This window comes from Pseudophryne corroboree, chromosome 11, assembly GCF_028390025.1.
Source record: "Pseudophryne corroboree isolate aPseCor3 chromosome 11, aPseCor3.hap2, whole genome shotgun sequence".
Classification (NCBI taxonomy): Eukaryota; Metazoa; Chordata; class Amphibia; order Anura; family Myobatrachidae; genus Pseudophryne; species Pseudophryne corroboree.
In genome coordinates, this window is record NC_086454.1 from 26972494 (window position 1) to 26994082 (window position 21589).

The window sequence follows — 21589 nt, forward strand, 5'->3', positions numbered from 1 at the left end:
TGTTTATCCTGTATGCACCCAACAAGCTGGGTGCTCCTGCTTCTAAGCAGACTATTGCTCGTTGGATTTGTAGTACAGTTCAGCTTGCACATTCTGTGGCAGGCCTGCCACAGCCAAAATCTGTAAAAGCCCATTCCACACGGAAAGTGGGCTCATCTTGGGCGGCTGCCCGAGGGGTCTCGGCTTTACAACTTTGCCGAGCAGCTACTTGGTCAGGGGCAAACACGTTTGCTAAATTCTACAAATTTGATACCCTGGCTGAGGAGGACCTGGAGTTCTCTCATTCGGTGCTGCAGAGTCATCCGCACTCTCCCGCCCATTTGGGAGCTTTGGTATAATCCCCATGGTCCTTTCGGAGTTCCCAGCATCCACTAGGACGTCAGAGAAAATAAGAATTTACTTACCGATAATTCTATTTCTCATAGTCCGTAGTGGATGCTGGGCGCCCATCCCAAGTGCGGATTGTCTGCAATACTTGTACATAGTTATTGTTACAAAAATCGGGTTATTATTGTTGTGAGCCATCTTTTCAGAGGCTCCTCTGTTATCATGCTGTTAACTGGGTTCAGATCACAAGTTGTACGGTGTGATTGGTGTGGCTGGTATGAGTCTTACCCGGGATTCAAAATCCTTCCTTATTGTGTACGCTCGTCCGGGCACAGTATCCTAACTGAGGCTTGGAGGAGGGTCATAGGGGGAGGAGCCAGTGCACACCAGGTAGTCCTAAAGCTTTTACTTTTGTGCCCAGTCTCCTGCGGAGCCGCTATTCCCCATGGTCCTTTCGGAGTTCCCAGCATCCACTACGGACTATGAGAAATAGAATTATCGGTAAGTAAATTCTTATTTTTAATTGTGTCCTGGAAAACTTTTGGACCAGAAACATTCATTGAACAAGTGAAAAGTGACTTGTTGTGCATGACAGAGAGGTGTAAGCCGCAGAAAACAATCAAGAGTGTGGGGTCTATTCAATAACTGTCGGATCTTCTCCGACAGAGAGGATCCCACAGTTCAGTATTCAATTTGCGGCCAAATCCGACTGGTTTTGGCCGTTTTCGACAATGCCAATCCGACTTTTTTTAAAGTGGGATGGACATTGTCGAAAACAGGCCAAAAACCTGTCGGATTTGGGCGCAAATTCGACAAAACACCTGCATCCGCGGCTAATCCGCCGATCCACGTGTATTCCGACAAGTCGGTCGGAAAAAACGGCACCAGAAATGAATAAGTCCAATCAAGATTCAACCTAAAAAAGTCAGAATTTGCAGTTTTTCTGACAATCCGGAAATTCCTACTTCAATTGAATAGCCCCCTATGAAATAAACTGTTAGGGTGAACCTGTCGGTAAGTCTACGGCCAGTACACTAGCAGCGCTTTTTTATGTGTGCAATTATGTGGTGCACAACTGTCCAACTCACTCATAAACAGGACAGGAAGTGTGTTGCTACAGCATATATCCTCCCAGAGATGATAACACCCCAGCAGCTATTATATTAAATACAAATAGGGATCTTCAGAGCCACGGAATCACATTAAAGGCCTAGTATTGGACAGCCTTGATCATGTTAACAGGGCAGAAGTGATCTGCAGTGAGACTGACCTGGAGGACGTTGACAAGAACCATAGAGTTGGTGACCTGGCCGTATAGCTCTTTCTGCTTGGCTGCGTAGGACAGGTTAATAAGAGTCCAAGCAATAATGCCGGGACGTCCATTAAAGAAAAGCTTGAAATCGAACCACTTTCCAATGCGAGGGTTGAATTCAATCCCCATCATGTAGTCGTAGAATATATTGCCCGTGAATTTGCTGCCAAAACCAGAGAATTGAGATAATTAAACACGTTTATTTGCTGTAGTTTTTGTTCTGTGATACAGTTATGTGGCATATACTGTACATGTTGTTTTTTATCCCAATGACTCTATTGGTAAATACAGCAATTTAAGTAAGGCTGAGTTGAAGTAAAATCGTGCTTTGTAAATGATTGCCCCTTTAAAGAAAACCTCCAAGTTTGGCTGGCAACCCGCACCTCTGGCCAACTCGGATGGCGCCCCCTGTCTCCCGGGCTTTCATAGTAGATCATTCAAGGAATTATGCAGGCAGGGAAGACTTCAACTGGCTTTATTCAACTACCGGGTATAGCAGCAAAAATGATACAGTAGTATACATAGACACCTACTGTAGAACTCTAGGTGCACTATACTCTGCGTACTTCCTTTTAAGCTGTACGGTACAGTAGTGAAGGCTCTTGCTGTCTTACCAGTCTTTGGCGTTAGTTGGGAATAGGTAGGCTTTGATCAGTGCAAATGTGGAGACGGCATAGCCCAGTATATTAGTACACCACAGCAGTGGGATCCAGTTGTCCACGATGATGGTGGGAGAGAACCAGTGGAAAAAATAGGCATTGGCAAACCAGAGAATGTGGGTGATGATCCAGGCCTGCAGTCCATTGATCTCATACTTGTTGATGGTGCCTGGTGAAGACAGGGTACATGGTCTTTAATACAGTCATCCATACTGGATGCTTCCCAGACAGTCCTCTATGTAGGCAACGGTCTGGTTACACAGGGTTGTTAGGTCTACATCTAATGCATTTACAGAGTACATAATAGTAGTCAAAGACAACCTATTTTATACAAGTGGAACAATTGGGTTTAATTCTTAGAAGGTGCTGTTGGGGGTTTGAACCCAGGACCTCTGAACGCAGGGCAGGTCCACAGCCAGAACTTTGTGGGCCCCATAGCACTGCACTCTTTGCATGCATGGTAGCTACGCCCTTGTCTGCAGGTCACTGCCAGATCCTTAGCATCTCAGCTACTGGAGCAGGTGTGGCAAGCGACCTTACTTCATGTCCTCTCACTGGGGGATATTCAATTGTTTGCAAAGTCGGTTGGGTGTCTGTTTTTTCCCTGTCTATTAGATTAGGAAAAAACAGACACCCAACTGACTTTTTAAACAATTGAATACCCCCCATTGTGTGCATTGGCTCTCCAATCTGTGCCTATCTCCACCTCCTTCCCTAGCTCCCGGCTGTAATGAGCTCTCAGCAACCATAAGGCTGATAAAAGGCTGAAGGTTGCTGGAGCATTTTGCAGCTTGGCCGTGGTTTGTAGCCTTGTATATAAACTTGCTGCATCCTTGTCTCAGTCCTTGTTTTTGTTGTAGCCCATGGCCTTGGGTTTCTGTATTTATTTTAATCTGTGTCTTGTGCATACTGCCTTCTCTGTTCTGTTTAGCCCAAGCTTGCTTCTGATGTTCTCTGTACATTCCTATATCTCTCTGCTCTGTTCATGTCACCATAAGTTTTCTGCCCTACCATGGATTTGAGATTCCCCAGCAGAAGGAAAAAGCCCATGAGCATGCTAAAGTAGTGAACTCAGTTCCACTGGTAAAGACTGGGTGACTGGTCCCTTCTTCACCTCAGTTACAGAGCAGGTCTGAGGATTCTTACACTTAGTTATTATATAAATATATATATATATAGATAGATAGATATTGTACTTGATAATTGGGAACTGGGCAACTTCTCCACTCTTTAGCAGGCGCAATTATACATCCACCCATGGTGTGCCAGACAGCTGCATTCCCATGAATACTGGCACATCACACAAGGGGGGTCATTCCGAGTTGACCGCTAGCTGCATTTGTTCGCTGTGCAGTGATCAGGCAAAAAATCGGCACTTCTGCGCATGCGGCGCAATGCGCACGCGCGTCGTATTATTAAAATGAACTATGTAGTTTCGCACAAGGGCTAGCGAAGCTTTTCAGTCGCACTGCTGGCCGCAGAGTGATTGACAGGAAAGGGGCGTTGCTGGGTGTCAGCTGACCGTTTTCAGGGAGTGTACGAAAAAAACGCAGGCGTGCCAGGATAAACGCAGGCGTGGCTGGCAGAAAGCAGGGCGTTTTCGTGACGTTAAAACAGGAACTGAATAGTCTGAAGTGATCGCAAGCGCTGAGTAGGTCTGGAGCTACTCTGAAACTGCACAAAATTATTTTGTCGCTGCTCTGCGATCCTTTCGTTCGCACTTCTGCTAAGCTAAAATACACTCCCAGTGGGCGGCAGCATAGCGTTTGTACGGCTGCTAAAAACTGCTAGCGAGTGAACAACTCGGAATGACTCCCAATGTATCTGTCTCCTCTGCATGCTCATTTAGAATGAATGGAATGATAAAGCACAGAGACTTGGCACTGACTGATACACTGCAATGTATGAAGGCTTCTGTAGTAGAAGTAACTGTCCGCACTCACCAGCTGGTGTCCGAGCCCCTTCCTGCACACCTCCAACATAGCCAGGCAGAAATTTATGGCAGATATCTGGGACGAACATGTAGAGGAAGATCTGTAATATAAACTCAGGGTTACGAACTTGGCAAAATCCAAGTGGAAGCTCTGCACGGACAATGTATCTGCCAATGGAATGGGATGTCTCATCATTGTGTGACCACACTCATAGTAACATAGTAACATAGTATCTGAGGTTGAAAAAAAGACAATTGTCCATCGAGTTCAACCTATTTGTGGTCTCCTATGCATGATGATTTGACTAAAATTTCTGACTGATGCTGCTGTCAGCCGTTGCATTTTATCCCTATGTATAGTAACTATAATGCATGACTATGCACCATACCCCTGGATATCCCTATCCATTAGGAATTTATCTAACCCATTCTTAAAGGTGTTGACAGATTCCGCCATTACAACTCCCTCGGGCAGGGAATTCCAAACACGTATTGTCCTTACCGTGAAAAAGCCTTTACGCCATATTGTGCAGAATCTCCTCTCCTCTAACCTAAGCGAGTGTCCACGAGTCCTCTGTGTTGATCTAACCAAAAACAGGTCCCACGCAAGCTCTGTGTATTGTCCCCTTATATACTCGGTGGTAGAACAGTAGCCTTGCAGGGAGCGCAGCCGCTATGGGGCCCAGGAGAGAGGAAGTGGAGAACATGAAGGGGATGCACCCCCAAATTGTCCTGTGCAGGTAGTGTGCGCGTGGGTGGGAGGGGGGGTGGGGGTGCAATAGAAATGCACTGTATGGATTGGTGGACTCGTACAAAGGGGCGGGGTAATGACATCACAGTAACTCAGATGACTGCAACCTCACCTTTATGACCTGGAAATGCCACCAGGACACTGTCCTACGAGCTGTCTGTAATGGAGGGGGTATAATGCTATATAGCAGTGCTGCCGTATAAAGTTAAAACTCACTCTGCTGTCCTATACATATTAGCATATTATAATTAAAGACGTTATACAAAGTAATCAGCGAACTTAGTAGGTGGACACAACAGAAAGGCACGATGATGGGACAAAATGTGAAACAAACTGACAGTAAGTGGTTTGGTTATATGAGTGTCGGCGTGACAACAGATCTGTAATTACCTGGAAGGAGACCCAGGCCAGGTAGATGTTCCCAGCTCTCCAGGTCAGCAGCGGAGTCTTGTTCCTTATATCGGACAACTGAGCTCTTCCCGAATATATGTCTAGGATGGGACCAGTGAGAGCGCACTGGTATTGGTCACATGACATCACAAAGTAATACACAATGAGCGGCGCAAACATGAGCAGGAAGATGACACCGCCTAGAGAGAACCAGTCCACTTCCCTGCGGACACAGACAGATGCTTTAGTATAATGTAACGTTTCTCTGTACCATGCTAAACTATACTTATAATGTATGGCTGCATTTCCTCAGCACTGCTGTACTACACAGAGACGCTGCTGACTCTGAGTCGGATGTAGACGCAGCTGTATCTTTTGTCGTATCGGAGTCTCTATGCTAATGCTGCTACAAAGTCCTTCCCTGGAGGAGATTCATATGTGCAGGGTGTGTGATATGCCCACTGTCAGCGTCCATACAGCATTGATATCGGGATCACGGCAGTTGGGATGTCACCTGTCAAAATACCGACAGTGGCATCCTGGTGATTAACCTTTAACCCTAACCCAAAGGCTAATTTAGAAAGGTAACCCTGAACACAAATTCCCCTAACCCGCCTTTCCCGCAGTCTACACCTAACACCCCCCACCCCCACCCCACCCCCCCTCCACAGCCTAACCCTCCCCAGGGGTTCCTAACCTCTCTGGTCGCCGTGAAAGTGACGTTCAGGATCCTGGCGGTTGAGATCCCAGCACCAGGATAGTGATGAATGTTGGGATTCTGGCGTCGGTATCTCGACTGCCGGGATCCCATCTATACATGCTATAATACCACCTGCTGCATATTTAGACCCACCATGGTTCACGCTATCAAAATTTGAACCAGCGATATGCGTCGGAGTATGGTGTCCTTTGTTAGCGATTCATTACTTTTGTACGCAAACACTTTCTGCGACCTGCCTCCAACCCATCTCCCTGCGTCTGTTCAGCCATTCCCCTATTACCTCCCAGTCACCGTCCGGGATCACCCCTCACAATTCTGCTAACGAGTAGCCAAATCTGTTCTGTGACTCTGTACGTACAAAATCATGTCTGTGCGACTCTGGCGCATGCGCAGATACAATGCATCGCTTCACTAAGCCCGATATCGCTGCTGCATCCGACACAGAATCAGCCCCAAAATCTTGTCCTGCACGGAGGGTTCTGTTCCTGTACCGGTTTCTGTCTCCCTCTGATGCGTATGACATTATAAGATCAGGATAACTGCGGTTTCCTCACCAGGCGCGGCCCCACTGCCCATCATCCTCCTTTGCTCCGTTTACAAGTTTCTTGTACTCTCCTCTGGCTGCATTCTGTTTCCTGCGCTCACCCATCCTACAAGACAGAAGGGATACAGGGTTACATTCAGATCCCAACCAATTTCACGGGAAATACATGACCTCTAGGACTATTTTATAACATCCATGTAAACTGTTGCTGTTACTTTTTGTGTTACTGTTATCAGCCTGTAATAATGGGTGACTTTCTCAGCTTCGCTTGTAACGGTGCAGCATGAGCGATATTTGGATATTACTCGTAAACTGAAATCTAAATACGATCATGTTTGGGCTAGATGGCTTTTCTCCATCCTGTCTGATTTAGGGACTTACCTTTGATGTGGCTAATCCCATTAAGTTCTCCTTCTCCTCATATCCATGTATTAAATGCTGTGATTGCAATTGTAATCTGTTTTATCATATTTACTTTGGATTGTAATACTTCCGTATATGCAACTTTCTATCATATGCCTGTTATCCTCTTTTTATTTGTTTTCTTGGGGTTTAGTATGAAATAACCTACAATCAAAATCCTGCTGGTTAAAATACCGACAACAATTGACTGACGATCAAAATCCCGACATTTAAAATACAGACAAGATCAAAATACCGACATTTAAAATACAGACAAGATCAAAATACCGACATTTAAAATGTTGACAGGTCAAAAGGTTGACACAAGTTTTTCATGGGTTTTTGGTGTGTTTGTCGACATAGGTTGACATGGACACCGTATACGTGTACCGCGTCCCCTCGCATAGCTCGTGTTGCACTCAGCACACTATTATATTCCCCCTCCAGGTCCACTGGGATGGTAAAGTATGAACAAATCGGTTTCAATAAAAAAAAATCATGAAAAACCCACGTTGGCTTTTTTTGACCTGTCCACATTTTAAATGTCGGTATTTTGACCTTGTCGGATTTTGACCATCGGACGATGGTTGTCGGGCTTTTGACCGTCGGGATTTTGACCGTCGGGATTTTGATTGTAGGTAAATTGACCGCATCCCGTTTTTTGTAATGTGTGTTTTTTCTTGAAAAACAATAACAAACGCCCAATTGAATCCATTAATATCCATAATACGAAAATGTATATTTTTAAAATATTTATTGATAAATTTACTTAGACAAACATTCTAAAAGTGAATTATTTTTACAAATCAGGTCCCTTTTGCAAAATTATTAAGTGTCCTACGTATAGGGCATTGGGTCTATATGTATACCAATATGAATGAATAGTATTTTGTTGTGTGCAAATGTATGTCATATTATGAGGACAATGGATTTGAACAGGTTAAACAAAAACTGTTACATATCTACATCATGTATGTTTATTCACAATGAGACTACATACTTCTCACACACAGGAAGTATGGCCCATATATTGAAACAATATTTAATTACAGTGTTATTACATGTTTACACCAAACAGGTGGCGCTGTTTGGTTTAATTTCAGAATAACATAAAGCTGCTGATTTAGAGCAACTATAGGTGCAAACTGTACCATGGTTCAGACTCTCTGGTTAGCTCTGTTTTGTTCATATGTTTGTAAATCCAGTCATCAGGACACAGAGACATGTGAGTTCACTGCTGTGCTGTTTATTCCATCACCAACTCCAGACACACTGCCCACTGGACCACCCACTTCCCAGCATCCCCCTGGTCCCAGGGGGTATCCGTTCACATGGTCGACCATGTTATGGTCGACAGTCATTAGGTCGACCACTATTGGTCGACATTGACATGGTCGACATGGACACATGGTCGACACGTGAAAATGGTCGACACATGAAAGGTCGACACATGAAAAGGTCGACATGAGTTTTTTTACTTTTTTTTCTTTTGGGGAACTTTTCCATACTTTACGATCCACATGGACTACGATTGGAACGGTAATCTGTGCCGAGCGAAGGCACTATGCCCGAAGCATGGCGAGTGGACGCGGTGCACTAATTGGGGTTCCCAGTCACTTTACGCAAAAAACGACACCAAAAAAAGTTTAAAAAACTCATGTCGACCTTTTCATGTGTCGACCTTTCATGTGTCGACCATTTTCATGTGTCGACCATGTGTCGATGTCGACCATGTCAATGTCGACCAATAGTGGTCGACCTAATGACTGTCGACCATAACATGGTCGACCATTCATACCGGAACCGTCCCAGGGACCATCACTGAAGATTCATGCTTACACAGATTAGTAAGGGAGTGTCTACAAATATTAAGCATTCTAATACACTAACATCACATCCTCTTTTCTTTAAAGATATGCCCTGTACGCTTCAATGCAACAATTAACAACGTCATATTAAGAACATCATCTAACACGTTTTAATGAGTCTCTCAGGTCTGCATATTTCCCTTTTGGGTCTTTCATCGACCATGTTGGACCTTTCTAGAATCGTGGTTTGTTCACCATTATCAGGATCATCATACATGTCAGATGAAGGGTATCCTACAGTCATGTTGTCTTCATTATGGTTAGGTTGAGATCTTAAATCCACCCGATTTCTTCTTACTTCTGTTCCACGCTCTGTACGTATAGTATAGGCTCTTGGTGCTACTTGTGCTTGCACAATACCTTTCTGCACCCAAATACCTTTCTCATGATCTCTGAAACGGACTTGGTCACCCGATTTTAGATCAGATAAGCTTTTTGCTCGCCTGTCATGGAACAGTTTCTGTTTCACCTGTTGACGTTCCTTACTCAGTCTGACCAACGCTGAGTTATGTGTATTAAGCAGTTTATCATGTATCGGGAGATTTGCTCTAATCCTCCTTCCCATCAGCATTTGTGCAGGAGAAAGTCCATTCTGTAAAGGTGTACTGCGGTAGATTAAAAGACTTTTGTAGAAATCTTCTTTACCTTCTTGAGCTTTTTTCATGAGACTCTTTACAGTTTTTACTGAACTTTCCACCAACCCATTTGAGCATGGATAGTGGGGACTTGACGTAGTATGGACAAATTCCCACTCATCAGCAAATTGTCTAAATTCAGCACTGGAAAACTGAGGACCATTGTCAGTGAACACTTCCATAGGAACACCATGCCTTGCAAAGATTGACTTCATGCAATTGATTACATCTTTACTAGTAGTTGTGGCCCTCATTCCGAGTTGTTCGCTCGGTATTTCTCTATCGTCCTAAGTGGATGCTGGGGTTCCTGAAAGGACCATGGGGGATAGCGGCTCCGCAGGAGACAGGGCACAAAAAGTAAAGCTTTTACAGGTCAGGTGGTGTGCACTGGCTCCTCCCCCTATGACCCTCCTCCAGACTCCAGTTAGATTTTTGTGCCCGGCCGAGAAGGGTGCAATTCTAGGTGGCTCTCATAAAGAGCTGCTTAGAGAAGTTTAGCTTAGGTTTTTTATTTTACAGTGATTCCTGCTGGCAACAGGATCACTGCAACGAGGGACAGAGGGGAGAAGAAGTGAACTCACCTGCGTGCAGGATGGATTGGCTTCTTGGCTACTGGACATGAAGCTCCAGAGGGACGATCACAGGTACAGCCTGGATGGTCACCGGAGCCTCGCCGCCGGCCCCCTCGCAGATGCTGAAGCAAGAAGAGGTCCAGAATCGGCGGCTGAAGACTCCTGCAGTCTTCTAAAGGTAGCGCACAGCACTGCAGCTGTGCGCCATTTTCCTCTCAGCACACTTCACACGGCAGTCACTGAGGGTGCAGGGCGCTGGGGGGGGGCGCCCTGGGAGGCAAATGTAAACCTATATAAGGCTAAAAATACCTCACATATAGCCCCCAGAGGCTATATGGAGATATTTAACCCCTGCCTAAATACAATAAATAGCGGGAGACGAGCCCGCCGAAAAAGGGGCGGGGCCTATCTCCTCAGCACACAGCGCCATTTTCTCTCACAGAAAGGCTGGAGAGAAGGCTCCCAGGCTCTCCCCTGCACTGCACTACAGAAACAGGGTTTAAACAGAGAGGGGGGGCACTAAATTGGCGACATAAATATATTAAAGATGCTATAAGGGAGAAACACTTATATAAGGTTGTCCCTATGTAATTATAGCGTTTTTTTGGTGTGTGCTGGCAAACTCTCCCTCTGTCTCTCCAAAGGGCTAGTGGGGTCCTGTCCTCTGTCAGAGCATTCCCGGTGTGTGTGCTGTGTGTCGGTACGTGTGTGTCGACATGTATGAGGACGATGTTGGAGGAGGCGGAGCAATTGCCTATGATGGTGATGTCACTCTCTAGGGAGTCGACACCGGTATGGATGGCTTATTTAGGGAATTACGTGAGAATGTCAACACGCTGCAAGGTCGGTTGACGACATGAGACGGCCGACAAACAATTAGTACCGGTCCAGGCGTCTCAGAAACACCGTCAGGGGTTTTTAATAACGCCCATTTACCTCAGTCGGTCGACACAGACACAGACACCGACACTGAATCCAGTGTCGACGGTGAATAAACAAACGTATTCCTTATTAGGGCCACACGTTAAGGGCAATGAAGGAGGTGTTACATATTTCTGATACTACAAGTACCACAAAAAAGGGTATTATGTGGGAGTGAAAAAACTACCTGTAGTTTTTCCTGAATCAGATAAAATAAAATAAAGTGTGTGATGATGCGTGGGTGTACCCCGATAGCAAATATTGGCGTTATACCCTTTCCCGCCAGAAGTTAGGGCGCGTTGGGAATGAATAAGGCGCTCACACGCTTATCAAGTGGCGTTACCGTCGCCAGATACGGCCGCCCTCAAGGAGCCAGCTGATAGGCAGCTGGAAAAATATCCTAAAAAGTATATACACACATAAGGTGGTTATACTGCGACCAGCGATCGCCATCAGCCTGGAGATGCAGTGCTGGGTTGGCTTGGTCGGTTTCCCTGACTGAAAATATTTGATTGATATAGAGCATTTAATAGGATGCATTATATATTTATGTATGCGAGATGCACAGAGGGATATGTGCACTCTGGCATCAAAATAAGTGCGTGATCCATATCTCCCAGAAGATGTCATGGACACGACAGTGGTCAGGTGATACATATCCCATACGACACATGGAAGTATGGCCGTATAAAGGGAAAGAGTTGTTTGGGGTCGGTCCAACGGACCTGGGGGTCTCGGCAACAGCTGGAAATCCAACCTTTTTACCCCAAGTTACATCTCAGCAGAAACAGACACCGTCTTTTCAGCCTCAATCCTTCCGTTCCCATGAGGGCAAGCGGGCAAAAGGCCAGTCATATCTGCCCAGACATAGAGGAAAGGGAAGTAGACTGCAGCAGACAGCTCCTTCCCAGGAAAGGAAGCCTTCCACCGCGTCTGCCAAGTCCCCAGCATGACGCTGGGGCCGTGTAAGCGGACTCAGGTTAGGTGGGGGTGTAGTCTCAAGAGTCTCAACGCGCAGTGGGATCACTCGCAAGTTGACCCCTGGATCGTACTAGTATTATCCCAGGGGTACAGATTGGAGAGTCGAGACATCTTTTCCTCGCAGGTTCCTGAAGTCTGCGTTACCAACGGCTCCCTCCAACAGGGAGGCAGTATTGGGAAAAATTCACAAGCTGTATTTCCAGCAGGTGATAATCAAAGTACCCCTCCTACAACAAGGAAAAGGGTATTAGTCTTCCACACTATATGGTGGTACTGAAGCCAGACGGCTTGGTGAGACATAGTCTAAATCTGAAATCTTTGAACACTTACATAAAGGTTCAAATCAAGATGGAGTCACTCAGAGCAGTGATAGCGAACCGGAAAGAAGGGGACTATATGGTGTCCCTGGACATCAAGGATTACCTCCATGTCCAAATTTGCCCTTCTCAACAAGGGTACATCGGGTTCGTGATACAGAACTGTCAATATCAGTTTCAAAAGTTGCCGTTGAATTATCCACGGCACCCCGGGCCTTTACCAAGGTAATGGCCGAAAAGATGACTCTCTTCAAAGAAAAGGGCATCTTAATTATCCCTTACTTGGACGATATCCTGAAAGGGGCAAGTTCCAGAGAACAGTTGGAGGTCGGAAAAGAACTATCTAAAGTAGTTCTACGATAGCACGAGTGGATTCTAAATATTCCAAAAATCGCAGCTGTGTTTTCCGATGATACGTCTGCTGTTCCCAGGAATGATTCTGGGCATAGTCCAGAAAAAGGTATTTCTCCTGGAGGGGAAAGCCAGGGAGTTATCCGACCTAGTCAGAAACCTCCTAAAACCAGGCCAAGTATCAGTGCATTAATGCACAGGAGGCCTGGGAAAAATGGTGGCTTCTTACGAAGCGATTCCATTCGGCAGATCTCACGCAAAACATTTTCAGGGAGATTTGCTGGACGAATGGTCCGGATCGCATCTTCAGATGCATCAGCGGATAACCCTGTCTCCAAGGACAAGGGTATCTCTTCTGTGGTGGTTGCAGGAGGCTCATCTACTGGAGGGCCGCAGATTCGGCATACAGGATTGGATCCTGGTGACCACGGACGCCAGCCTGAGAGGCTGGGGAGCAGTCACACAGGGAAGAAACTTCCAGGGAGTGTGGACGAGCCTGGAAAAGTCTCTTCACATAAACATTCTGGAACTAAGAGCAATCTACAATGCTCTAAACCAGGCGGAACCTCTGCTTCAAGGAAGACCGGTGTTGATCCAGTCGGACAACATCACGGCAGTCGCCCATGTAAACAGACAGGGCGGCACAAGAAGCAGGAGTGCAATGGCAGAAGCTGCCAGGATCCTTCGCTGGGCGGAGAATCACGTGATAGCATTGTCAGCAGTATTCATCCCGGACGTGGACAACTGGGAAGCAGACTTCCTCAGCAGACACGATCTTCACCCGGGAGAGTGGGGACTTCATTCAGAAGTTTTCCTCATGATAATAAACCGTTGGGAAAAACCAATGGTGGACATGATGGCGTCTCGCCTCAACAAAAAACTGGACAGGTATTGCGCCAGGTCAAGAGATCCGCAGGCAATAGCTGTGGATGCGCTGGTAACACCTTGGGTGTACCAGTCGGTATATGTGTTTCCTCCTCTGCCTCTCATACCAAAGGTATTGAGGATTATACGGCAAAGAGGAGTAAGAACGATACTAGTGGCTCCGGATTGGCCAAGAAGGACTTGGTACCCGGAACTTCAAGAGATGGTCACGGACGATCCGTGGCCTCTACCTCTGAGAAGGGACCTGCCTCAGCAGGGTCCTTGTCTTTTTCAAGACTTACCGCGGCTGCGTTTGACGGCATGGCGGTTGAACGCCAGATTCTAAAAGAAAAAGGCATTCCTGAAGAAGTCATTCCTACCTTGATTAAGGCAAGGAAAGAAGTCACCGAAAAGCATTATCACCGCATTTGGCGGAAATATGTGGCATGGTGCGAGGGTCGGAATGCTCCGACGGAGGAATTTCAACTGGGTCGTTTCCTACATTTCCTGCAATCAGGATTGTCTATGGGTCTCAAATTGGGATCTATTAAGGTTCAAATTTCGGCCCTGTCTATATTCTTCCAAAAAGAATTGGCCTCAGTTCCTGAGGTCCAGACTTTTGTCAAAGGAGTACTGCATATACAGCCTCCTGTGGTGCCTCCGGTGGCACCGTGGGATCTAAATGTAGTTTTAGATTTCCTCAAATCCCATTGGTTTGAACCACTTAAGAAGGTGGATTTGAAATATCTCACATGGAAAGTGACTATGTTACTGGCCCTGGCTTCGGCCAGGAGAGTATCAGAACTGGCGGCTTTATCTTATAAAAGTCCTTATTTAATTTTCCATTCAGATAGGGCAGAGCTGCGGACGCGTCCGCATTTTCTCCCGAAGGTGGTGTCAGCGTTTCACCTGAACCAGCCTATTGTAGTGCCTGCGGCTACAAACGACTTGGAAGACTCCAAGTTGTTGGACGTTGTCAGAGCTTAAAGATATACATTTCAAGGACGGCTGGAGTCAGAAAATCTGACTCGCTGTTTATACTGTATGCACCCAACAAGTTGGGTGCACCTGCTTCTAAGCAGTCGATTGCTCGTTGGATTTGTAACACGATTCAACTTGCACATTCTGTGGCAGGCCTACCACAGCCTAATTCTGTTAAGGCCCATTCCACAAGGAAGGTGGGCTCATCCTGGGCGGCTGCCCGAGGGGTCTCGGCATTACAACTCTGCCGAGCAGCTACGTGGTCAGGGGAGAACACGTTTGTAAAATTTTACAAATTTGATACCCTGGCAAAAGAGGACCTGGAGTTCTCTCATTCGGTGCTGCAGAGTCATCCGCACTCTCCCGCCCGTTTGGGAGCTTTGGTATAATCCCCATGGTCCTTTCAGGAACCCCAGCATCCACTTAGGACGATAGAGAAAATAAGAATTTACTTACCGATAATTCTATTTCTCGGAGTCCGTAGTGGATGCTGGGCGCCCATCCCAAGTGCGGATTATCTGCAAGACTTGTACATAGTTATTGTTAACTATTTCGGGTTATTTTGTTTAGGGAGCCATCTTTCAGAGGCTCCTCTGTTATCATACTGTTAACTGGGTTTAGATCACAAGTTGTACGGTGTGATTGGTGTGGCTGGTATGAGTCTTACCCGGGATTCAAAATCCTCCCTTATTGTGTACGCTCGTCCGGGCACAGTACCTAACTGGAGTCTGGAGGAGGGTCATAGGGGGAGGAGCCAGTGCACACCACCTGACCTGTAAAAGCTTTACTTTTTGTGCCCTGTCTCCTGCGGAGCCGCTATCCCCCATGGTCCTTTCAGGAACCCCAGCATCCACTACGGACTCCGAGAAATAGAATTATCGGTAAGTAAATTCTTATTTTTTCATCGCATCGCAATGAAAATCCGCTTAGTACGCATGCGCAATGTTCGCACTGCGACTGCGCCAAGTAACTTTGCTATGTAGAAAGTAATTTTACTCACGGCTTTTTCATCGCTCCGGCGATCGTAATGTGATTGACAGGAAATGGGTGTTACTGGGCGGAAACACGGCGTTTCAGGGGCGTGTGGCTGAAAACGCTACCGTTTCCGGAAAAAACGCAGGAGTGGCCGGAGAAACGGTGGGAGTGCCTGGGCGAACGCTGGGTGTGTTTGTGACGTCAACCAGGAACGACAAGCACTGAACTGATCGCACAGGCAGAGTAAGTCTGAAGCTACTCTGAAACTGCTAAGTAGTTAGTAATCGCAATATTGCGAATACATCGGTCGCAATTTTAAGAAGCTAAGATTCACTCCCAGTAGGCGGCGGCTTAGCGTGTGTAACTCTGCTAAATTCGCCTTGCGACCGATCAACTCGGAATGAGGGCCTGTATGTAGTGTCTTCACCTCAGGGTAGTTAGAGTAATAATCAGTCACGACAATGTACGTTTTCCCATTACAATCAAACAAATCTGTGCCAACTCTCTGGTACGGTCTCTCTGGAACTGCGTGAGGACTCAGTGGCTCGACTTGTTGTTTCGATTTATACGTAAGACATAATTCACATGTAGCTGTAGTCTGTGCTATGTCTTGGTTCATTCTTGGCCAATACATAACTTCACGCGCTCTCCGCTTACATTTTTCTTTTCCTCAGTGGCCTTCATGTATCTTGCACAGCATAGTTTTTCTTAGTCGTGCAGGTATGACAAACCTATTGCCTTTGTAAATAATACCATCGACAACTGTAAGGTCACTGCGGTACATCCAATAATCATGGATAGACAGCGGGCACGCATGTTTTTATGCTGGCCAACCTTTCAGAATGATATCTTTCAACACTTTCATTGTGTCATCTGTCTCAGTTTCTTTCCTAATCTGTTCTTGTCTTGCAAGAGACACTGGTAGAGAAGCTACGATCAAATTAACATAGGCTTCTATCTCTTCATCCATCAGATTTTTGGAACCTTCACTTTTGTCCACAGCACGAGAAAGTGTATCAGCAATGTACATGTATTTACCGGGACAGTACAGCAAGTGTACATCATATTTCTGTAGTCTGATAAGCATTCGTTGAATTCTCATGGGACAGTCATGTAATGATTTAGTCATGATAGCTACCAATGGCTTGTGGTCAGTTTCCACTGTAAATGTTTGACCATACACAAACTGATGAAATCGCTCACATGCATATGTGATCGCTAGAAGTTCTTTTTCTATCTGAGCATACCTTGTTTCAGCACTTGTCAGTGCTCTTGATGCATAGATTACTGGTTGCCATGTATCCTCATGTTCTTGTAAGAGCACTGAGCCTAGGCCAAATTGCGAAGCATCCGCTGAAATTCTTATTCTTTTCGCAGGATCAAAGAATTTTAGCACTGGTTGCTCTGTAATGATCTGTTTCAAGTTTTGCCAACTTTCTTCTTGTTCATGTGACCACATCCACTCGTTATCTTTGTCCAACAACCATCTAAGAGAGGCTGTTCGTTCAGAGAGTTGAGAAATAAACTTTCCTAAGTAAGTAATCATTCCTAGGAATCTTCTGACGTTGTCTTTGTTGTTAGGACATTCCATGTTCACTATGGCTGATATTTTCCTTTGGTCTGGGTTTACACCTTGATCCGAGACCACGTCGCCCATAAAGGTAAGTGTATTCACGCCAAATTCACATTTGTCCTTGTTAAGCTTTAGATTCACTTTCTTGACAAGTTCCATTACTTGTCTCAATCTAGAATCATGTTCTTCCTTTGTAGATCCCCAGACAATAATGTCATCCATCATTGGTTCAACACCTGGAATATGTTCAAAAATCATGTGTATCTTATTGTGATATACTTCTGGAGCAGACAATATTCCATATGGTAGTCGAAGAAATCTGTATCTACCTTCTGGTGTATTAAATGTACAAAGCTTTGAGCTGACCTCATCTAGCTTCATTTGCCAGAATCCTGAAGATGCGTCCAATTTACTGAACCATTTTGCTCCCGCAAATTGCGACATGATTTAATCTCTGGTTGGTAGTTTGAAATGTTCTCGTTTAATAGCTTTGTTTAAATCTCTGGGGTCTAGACATATTCTGAGTTGTCCATTTTTCTTTTCAACAATTACTAAGGAGCTTACCCATTCAGTATGCTCATCAACTTTCTGTATCACACCCAAGGCTTCCATGCGATTTAACTCTTGTTTCAGTCTTTCTCTCAGCGCAAACGGCACTTTTCTACAGGGGTGTATCACTGAAGAAACTTGCGTGTCTATATTTATTTTATGCTCTCCAGGCAAACAACCTAGATCTTCAAACAAGTCTCTGTATTCTGTAAACATCGATTTGCAGTCATCTTCTACTTGTGATGTCACCATAAAAACTTTCTTTAGCAAGCTTAGTTTCTCACAGGAACTTAATCCTAGAACCGGTTGCACATTTTTATCCACAATCAGTAGAGATGTTTTAAAATGTTGTCCCTTATATTTCAGTGTCACTAAGCATGTACCTTTCACAGGAATTTCCTCCCCAGTGTACCCTGTAACTTTCACTTTGGCTGGATGAATTTTAGGTTTTACTCTAAAAGTCTTATAGTCTTGAAATGATATTAAATTCACCTGCGCGCCAGTAGCAAGCTTAAAGGGAATGACAATCTCGTTCACAGTTAAAGGGACAATCTATTCTTTCTTATCTGCACTGCAAAGTTCAATGCAATCCCAAAGAATTCCTGTGTTTGTTTAACAGCATGCACTGTGGTTGTTCCACTTTTCATTTTACAGCATTTGGCAAAGTGATTAAGTCTACCACATTTCATGCAGGTTTTACCATAAGCAGGGCACATTTTAGGATTGTGAGCATTTCCACATCTACTACACATTTCCTTATTAGACTGTGGCTTAGACTGCTTCATTCTTGAGAATGGAGGTTTGCTTTGCTCTGTTTTCTGCACTACATATACAGCAGCATCAGCGTCCTTGTGTAACTTTTTGGCTTGAAATCTAGTTATTTCTGCAGATCTACAGTCACTGCCTTTTTTCTAGTGTTAGGTCTTGCTCTCTCAGCAATCTCTCTCTGAGTCCATTATCAGGTATTCCACAGACAATACAATCTCTAATCAGTGAATCCTTTAAATCACCAAACTCACATGTTTTACTGAGTGATTGCAGCTCTGTAACATACTGATCAAATCCATCTACAGACTTCTGATCACATGTGAAAAACTTATATCTTTTATATGTCACATTTTTCCTTGGCACAAAGTAATCTTCAAACTTTTGCATTATAGAAGATAGCACCATATTCTGCCCCTCAGCAAACTGAAAACTATTATAAATGTCCAGGACATCCTCTCCTATCACATGGAGGAAAATGGATGCCTTCGTTTTGTCAGCCTCTGAATCAGCACCACATGCAGCAAGATATATTTTAAACCTTTGCTTAAATCTTTTCCAGTTTTCAGACAAGTTATCAGACATCAGCATGCCGGTTGGAGGAGCTAGTTTATCCATGGTTACTCACTGTTTGAAGATAGGAGCACACGGCAGGCTTTGCAGACACTGATTATCACAGCCTTACAGACTTCTGCAGGATTTTGTCACACTCTGAGAGCACTAGCAGTCCAAGTTACACTTCTTCTGACACCATGTTTTGTTCATTTGTTTGTAAATCCAGTCATCAGGACACAGAGACATGTGAGTTCACTGCTGTGCTGTTTATTCCATCACCAAGTCCAAGCACACTGGACCACCCACTTCCCAGCATCCCCTTGGTCCTAGGGACCATCACTGAAGATTCAGGCTTACACATATTAGTAAAGGAGTGTCTACAAATATTAAGCATTCCAATACACTAACATCACAAGCTCTATTCTTACTGTTAGGATACAGAATGATGTGGCCCCTCATTACTCTAAAGGGCCTACGTAGTAAGAATCTCAGCCCTTCTGTGTACTAAATGTATCTCACAGGCACAGGATAACCGCCGTTCTGCAGATTACATCCCTGGAATATCAGGAGTCGGGGAAAGTCTCCTCCTGAGAATCTGACACTATGCCTGACGGAGGCTGTGGGAGATGGATCATAAGATCCCTTCCCTCTGAGAATGCCTCCATAGACATAACACTGTTTACGCCATCTGAGGTTGGAGTAAACCAACAGGGCCAAGTTTGGTACATAGCGGTCAGACTGTAGTCCCCAGTGATAATAACGGGGACCCTGGTCTGCAGCACTAAGTAGCATTATGCAGGAGATTTAGGTGAAACCTCTTGCATTAAGCTAGTTAGTACAATGCAATCATTAATAAAATGCTGTTCTAGTTAATATTATGAAAAACAATGCTTGATAATAGCCGCCAAAATCCCGTTCTGCATTTTACATTTTCACCGCTAGAGCAAAATGTGTTTTTTTTTTCTGCACCTACTTTGCTGGATTTGCTCTCACCCGTAATGTTATTCTGCACACTAATATCCCCCTGTGATACCGGAAATGATCAGGGTGAGCGGCAGGATCATACATTACAGGATTGTAGGCAAACATGGTCGCTGGGGCTATATTAAAGAAAAGGGAGCATAGACTGTGTCACTTAAGGAATAGAGTGATTCATAACACAGTGTCACAAGACATATAGGTCACCAGAGAGCATGTGATTCCTGCACGCTACATGTTATGGTTTCCTGTGTGACACAGACTAGACAGAGAACGCAAGGCTTAAAGGACCACAAATCTGCAAATCCCTGACATGCAACTACAGTGCTCAGTGCTATCCTGACTTTCCAGTGCAGCACTTATAAATAGTAGCTCCACAACTGGCAGCTGAAGCCCTGTCCATACATTCTGGTTTTATACAACCGGTTTTCCAGCTGCAGTATGAATTCTGTACACGTTAGCGCCTCTCCAGCTGGAATAGAGCTTGTGTGAAACCAACAGAAGAGGATCAAAGCGTTTGTCACACAAGTGATCATAGTTTCATGTCAGCAAAGTCTGCAGGGGAAAGTCTCTGACCTTGTATATGTAATCTTTGCACTAGATTACACGTTATCTCTCCAGCCATGGGAGTTCTTATCAGCCTCTGGAGCTGCCTTGTACATGGGACTGATAGATATCAGCAAACATCCACGGTTGCACACACTGGCTTCATCCATCCAGGCCCAGTCATACGGCATACTGTCAGCACCCCTAAGTTACATTATGTCACATGCATATGGGGGGGTCATTCCGAGATGATCGTAGCTGTGCTAAATTTATCATTCACACTGACATGCGGGGGGACGCCCAGCACAGGACTATCCCGCCCCGCATGTCAGTGCTGCCCCCCCCCCCCCCCCAGAAGTGCAAAACGGCGATGCCTTTGCACTTCAAGAGTAGCCGTACGACGCGCCTGCGCATTGCGGTGCATACACATGCGCAGAAATGCAGATTTTTAGCCTGATCGCTGCGCTGCAAACAACGGCAGCTAGCGATCAACTCGGAATGACCCCCAAAAGTCATTCCAGAACTCTGCATTGTCTTATCGGCTGTCCTGAGTCTTCCTGTGCTGAAGTTCAGTAGGTTACTCACCAGGAGCCTGTGCAGGCCATATGTAGGTGACAGGGGTGTAGTATCTGCAGCAATACACAGAAACATCTGCTGACTGCTGCATAGAAATTAGCAGCTTGACCAGTTGCAACAAATTACATTTTTTTGGAGATGTGCTAATGGGTTGCGTATGGATACGGGTCATTGGGTCGACTCAACTTAGGTCGACAGTCATTAGGTCGACCATGGAAGGTCGACATGGTCATTAGGTCGACATGTACTAGGTCAAAAGGTCGACATGGTTTTTTTTACTGTTTTTGGCTTCGTTTACTTCGTAAAGTGACGGGGAACCCCAGTTAGTGCACCGTGTCCCCTCGCATGGCTCGCTTCGCTCGGCACAGGTTACCGTTCCAATTGTAGTCCACATGGATCAATAAGTATTAAAAATTCCCAAAAATGAAGAAAAAAAAATATGTGAAAAACTCATGTCGACCTTTTGACCTGTCGACTTAGTACATGTCGACCTAATGACCATGTTGACCTATTGCCCATGTCGACCTAATGACTGTCGACCTA

The 21589-nt window shown here is 45.2% G+C and overlaps 2 protein-coding genes across 3 annotated transcripts in view; one reads left to right on the forward strand and one right to left on the reverse strand.

The window, feature by feature from the left end:
* The window catches only part of PTH (parathyroid hormone), a 321523-nt gene that overhangs the window by 49040 nt on the left and 250894 nt on the right, over positions 1-21589 (forward strand). The gene's annotated exons all lie outside the window — the stretch shown is intronic.
* Positions 1-21589, reverse strand: part of DHCR7 (7-dehydrocholesterol reductase) — a 45331-nt gene that overhangs the window by 8521 nt on the left and 15221 nt on the right. The window contains exons 2-6 of the mRNA XM_063946396.1: positions 6648-6743; positions 5373-5595; positions 4242-4332; positions 2254-2467; positions 1598-1802 (exon numbers count right to left, since the gene is read on the reverse strand). Coding sequence (XP_063802466.1) covers positions 1598-1802; positions 2254-2467; positions 4242-4332; positions 5373-5595; positions 6648-6742 — 828 coding nt within the window. The 5' untranslated portion in view covers position 6743. The remainder of the gene's footprint in view (positions 1-1597; positions 1803-2253; positions 2468-4241; positions 4333-5372; positions 5596-6647; positions 6744-21589) is intronic.